Source organism: Notothenia coriiceps, unplaced genomic scaffold, assembly GCF_000735185.1.
Source record: "Notothenia coriiceps isolate Sejong01 unplaced genomic scaffold, NC01 NC01_scaffold00000339, whole genome shotgun sequence".
Taxonomy (NCBI): Eukaryota; Metazoa; Chordata; class Actinopteri; order Perciformes; family Nototheniidae; genus Notothenia; species Notothenia coriiceps.
This window is the reverse complement of record NW_011333040.1, coordinates 14,297,931-14,303,368: the sequence shown is the minus strand read 5'-3', so window position 1 is coordinate 14,303,368 and position 5,438 is coordinate 14,297,931. Positions and strand designations below refer to the sequence as shown.

Genomic DNA, 5,438 nt, shown 5'->3' with positions numbered 1-5,438 from the left:
AATCACTTGTTTTTTATCAGCTGTTGACATATGACTTTGATGTAATGATTTAAAAATGATTTTTAAAATGTTGCTGAGTTGCCAAAAATAACCAAAATAGATATTATACGAGTATTTGTGAAACACCCAGATTTTGTTTGAATTCAGATTGTTCAGGGTGTTTGCTAGATTAAAGCATATTTCAAAAGCCGTTAACACCCTTCAAGTTAAATTTTGTCCACATGTTTAAGGGGACTATTCCACAAAACACTGCCCTGGTTTGACAGAGTACAATACATTTCTAACCTTTTTCAGAACTTCATGAATCGTTTACAGAACTTACCAAGGTAGCTCTTGTACTTTGGCCTTTTTTGACTCGTCCTTGTGAAGGCTAGAGGAAGGACGGGAAAATTATTTAAAAAAGTGTTAAAGGAAGAGGAATGCAGTTCAGTAGTTTGCCACCAGCAGGACCAGAGGGACAGCTGGAGTCTAAACAGGTACAATGCCCTGACATTCAAAACATTCATTTAAATTACAAACATTATTTCAATTTTTGTACCATATTCAGGTCGCACCCGAATGACTATTTTTTTCCTTTAGAAATTGCTAATGAGGTTTCAAATAAAGCGTTGATGTGTGTCTTAAAAAGCTTATAACTCTTCAGTACAGCCCTAAACAGCATTTGTGCAAAATGTGTTTCCAGCAGTGTTTTTTTTACTCACACACGTTGACAAAGGAGGTGATGAATTTGGGAGAGAGCGGCCTCTCCTCAGAGTTGCAGAGCTGTAGGGTCCCCCCTCACCACCTGGGTCAGCTGGATCAAACACACTGTTCACTTTCGGGTAGGGGAACTGCCTGTGGCCCAGCTCGTTACTGAAACACCAACATAGCCATGTACATATTGGTATTACAAGGACAACTGCAGATACAAACGCAGGTGTAAAATAATAATGCTTTGCTTCTTGACAGGAAAGGGACAACCTTTGAAGTTATTCCAAAACTCCTTTAATTGTACACTATACGATTCCCAAACTCCAGACGTCTGAGCGGACGTCGTAGCCCTGCCTAGACGCACTGGGGTCTATTCGCTCGGGCTGAAATCCAAACAGGAAACAGATGACACTTTAACCAACATGCTTAGGCTTAAATCCCCATTTAGTTACTTAATTTTGTATTCTGCTTTATTTTTTCCTACTGTTTGATATGTGTGAATGCACCACCAATACAACATGTCAATACACTTTGTGCAATAACAAAAACAATGTCTATTCTATATTTAGGCTTTTTGTAATATCCTACTGTAAAAGTATTTTTACAGCACATACAGTATATTAGATAACTGGTGATGTGAAGTGCTGCTGTACGTTTAGCAAACCACCAGATGTCACTGTGTGTTGCATTTAAAGCCTCAAATACTTTCTCAGCATTAAAAGGTAGGGTAGGTATTTGGGAGAAACCAGCTCGAGTGCGCTAGAATTTGAAAATACACAACTGGAAAAAATCTGCCTCTTCCTTCAGACTTCCTTACAGAGCCCCTACTCCAACACACACAAACGCACACATGACCAATGAGGGCACGAGATAAATGTGTGCACAGATGGAAGGCTGACAGGCAGGTAGGCCATCCAGATATTTTTTAGATATCTTTATGTATTTATTGTCAAAGCATTTAATATATTCATTGCTATCGGGATGTTAAGGGCATTCCATGGAATATAACAAAAAGTGTTTTTCACCTTTAACCTTTAACAGAAACCTCCACATCTTTTCCTCCTTAAAAAGGGAAGTATAAAGCTGAACGTAAACAACCTCATGAGATATTATATGTTGTTAATAAGATTAGGGGTTTTGTGATGTGAAAAGTGTTGCATTTCAAAGCCCATGAGGATATGTATGTACATTGTAGATAAACAAACTCAGTGCATAAAACCAGTCAAAATAAAACTGAATAAAGCAGTTTCACTCAAAAAATCTGTGTTTTCTGAAATTCGCTCAGCTTGTTTCTCCAATTACTTAAAATCCAAATGTCCGTGACAAAAATCCTTCATCTAGTAAAGAAAAAGATTCAAAAATCATATAAAAAGAAAAAACTAGATAGAAAGTGAGCTGTGGCAGACAATGTTGTCGCATGGTCGAAAGAGAAACGACGCCATCACAGGAAAACAAATGAAACTTACCAATACCTTGATTATAATTACGGATTTCTCTGGGTTAAAAAAATGCTGAAATATTTTAGGTTCAGTTCACATCAACATGTATATAGCCTAAACCAAGTGAGGTCGTTCTTAACAATTCTAATGAGGAAATATATATTTTTTTAATGTCAGTCCTTTGGTTCCAGACTACATAACAATAAAGAAACAGGTGCTCCTGCTTAATGTGGGTCAAAACAAATCCATTGCTCCACAAACTCTCCCCGGAGACAGCCCATCACCTCGGGCGTGTTTTCACCTGCAGCACATGCCATCAGCGCACACGTGAGGAGCGTGTTCCCTCAGTCCTGCCTCTCAGGCTCTGCGTGCCTTACAGCCTCCCTCCTGTCATTCACAGCCCTCCTTCCCCTTCATCACAGAGGCAAAGTGGTGTGGAGGGCTGCAGAAAGTCTGCTGCGGTGCAGGGAGGAGGAAGCCCCTCGATGGCCCACTTTCAGAGGGCCTGATTTAGATGCTGATGTCAGCGCGCAGAGCGGTACAGTGTGTGCTGCAGCCTGCAGCAGTTATGGAGCAGCAGCTGAACACTGCAGAGACACGCTCACATCTGCCACAGCCCAGTGTTCAGTCTGCACCACCTCAGCAAATTCATCGTAAAAATTATACTAGTGGAGAAAATAATTAGACGTGTGCTGCAACTAATGATTATTTTCATTGTCAATTAGTCTGCTAAAATGTCCTAGTTTCTTAAAAAGTTTAGGGAGATATCTTTAAATGTCTGGTTTCAAGTTCAAAACACAACATTTTTGAAATGTTGATATGATATTTACAGAGAAAACCATGATATCTGATACATTATAATGGCTGAAAACAGCATTTTGGAATTTCTTTGCATGAAATAATTATTTTTAACTTTTAAAAATATATCAAATATCAAAACAGTTATATTAACTATAAATTAGTTGACTTATTTCTGCAGATTAGACAGCAATTTTAAAGATGTTAATTATTTTTAGTGATCTAAAGTTCAAATAATTCAAAAGTTCTAGATTCTCCGATGTGAGGAATCGTACCTTCTTTTATCGGTTATCATTACGAACTGAATCTCAATCTGCAGTCAATGAGGATTATTTTTATCATGTTTACATACTACATTAAACTGTTTAATTTACATTCACAACCTATAAGAACACAGTAAATGGGAATCCAGTTTACAAAATTCTAAAACATCTAAAGAGAATATTAAATAAAAAACATAAACTGCTTACTAAGCCACACAACACGAGGCTCCATGTCGTAGAAAACAACAACTTCCAGACATATGTAGCCTTTGAAAAACCACATTGTGTAATTTCAACTTAACCATTCAAATATAAATTCCTCCTGCATCCAACTCCAATTGTTGTCGAGTTAAAGATGTCTTCTAAACTCTGTGGTCGCAATAACTCCACAGCTGTCCTCAAGTCATATTGTCTACGTCACTGAATCTGCAGCACCGCAGTGTTCATCACCTGGAGATTGTGCCAGCTGGAAACAAGAAACTGCAGCACAGATTCCTGCAGTCTGAGTTCCTGAGCCTTACACAGGGCAGGGTGTGTGTGTGTGAGGGGGGGGGGGTATGCTGATAGAGCCTCACCAAACTTAGAATGGAAACTGCTGCGGGATGTAACCCCCCAACAGAAAATAACCTCCGGTGATGACGTCACACTGAGATCGCCCCTTTAAACCACTGCAGCTCTTCAACAATGCTGTGTGTATTTACACACATAAACTGCTCATTGACAGGTTTTAATCAGTCGAGGCAATACTTATTCATCAAAATGTATCTTATAGACACACACACCAGAATATATCTGCTACCCTGAGTAAGACTCCTGTCCTGACTCATAGCACCATTTATTTTACTGAATTATGTGATTTACATACAGAATAGAGTTGCAGAAGGTATATCCATGAGAGACTCTTACTTTCAAAACTCAGAGATTTAGTATTAATCAAATAAACTAATAGATCTTTAACTCAGTCTTTAACCCCGACCTGCTGCTCTCTAGGTCACTATGTGGCTCTGTTGGTGGTTGGCTTCACAAATATTGCCCCACCTTTGTCATCCAAATGTTTTTGACATAAGCGGCTGAAATCTGGCATGCAGGCGAAGTGTTTGGTTGCGGAGGTGTGTGTTTGTTTTCATGCCACATGGCAAAAAGCGTGTGTGGCAGTGAGAGTGGCGTAAGACAAAAAGGCTCATAACTTCTGAACGGATTAATGCACTGTGACGGTCCCAGAGCCTGTTGCGTGTTGCCTGTGTGTCTGTGTGCGTTGCAGGTCTTTGGAGGGGGGGGAACTGAGGACACTTGGCCAGTGCCCCAGGACCTACATGTACTTAAGCTCAGCTGCCCGGAGTCACAGTCTCTCCCTGACTCTCCTCTGGATCCCAGGCCCTTTGCCACTCCACAACGAAGTGAATTTGTTAATTTTATGTCAATAAATGTGAGGTTCTCCTCGCTAAATGCTGTGTGTGTCTCACACGTTTGTTGCAGCCTGCAAACTGGTCGAACATGCACCATTGCACTCCGACGATATAAGAGACGTCTCTGTGTGTGTGTGTGTGTGTGTGTGTATGTTCAGAGCCAAGGTGTGTGTGTTTCAGAGCATAGGTGCGTCACACCTTCTAACACGTAAAGAATGGAAAGTTCGTCCTCCCTCTCTAGTATAAAGAAAATGCAAACAGGGGTTAGGTTTTCCACCCTAGTCAAATAAACTTCTTTTTTAACCAGGTGTGATACATGTCCCAAAAATTGGAGAGAGCAATGTTGTACTGTTAGTATGTCTTAAAAAGTACGACACCAGTAAAAGAGTATACCTTTGGAGTTAAGTGTCAAAATGTAAATAATGTGATTTCAACATTGAAGTGACGGTTAGAAGTCAACACCTGTAAGTTTAGAAGGGCTGTGTTAAAATCTCCGTAGAGGAGTATTTTCCAGCCACTATTTTTGGTGTAAGTTTGAAAGTAATTTGTTTGTTTAAGAATATGTGTGGATACAGGTCGTACTTAAGTCCCTGGTACCGAAGCATACTAATTTTCGTTGTGCTAGTAGCTGGGCTGCGCAACCCCTCTTTTAGGCGCTGCATTTGCCACTGCAGTACTGTCAGCCCGGAGAACCGCCCCACTCGTTTTGCCCCCGACTTTCTTTTTGGCCAAGGCTTGGTCTTTCCGAGATCGAGCCTCGATCTTGCCCTTGGCGCACCACACTTTCCCCGTAATTACATGGTCGTTTGTGTGTGTGGGTGTGTGTGTGGTGTGTGTGTGTG

At 40.5% G+C, this 5,438-nt stretch overlaps 2 protein-coding genes across 2 annotated transcripts in view; one reads left to right on the top strand and one right to left on the bottom strand.

Moving 5' to 3' along the window:
• LOC104946706 (hydrocephalus-inducing protein homolog) overlaps nt 1-5,438 on the top strand; it is a 19,069-nt gene that overhangs the window by 1,560 nt on the left and 12,071 nt on the right. The gene's annotated exons all lie outside the window — the stretch shown is intronic.
• The window catches only part of map2k4a (mitogen-activated protein kinase kinase 4a), a 24,708-nt gene continuing 19,973 nt past the window's right edge, over nt 704-5,438 (bottom strand). Inside the window, exons 10-11 of the mRNA XM_010772594.1 lie at nt 991-1,073; nt 704-848 (exon numbers count right to left, since the gene is read on the bottom strand). Of these exons, the coding sequence (XP_010770896.1) occupies nt 996-1,073 (78 nt within the window). The 3' untranslated portion in view covers nt 704-848; nt 991-995. The remainder of the gene's footprint in view (nt 849-990; nt 1,074-5,438) is intronic.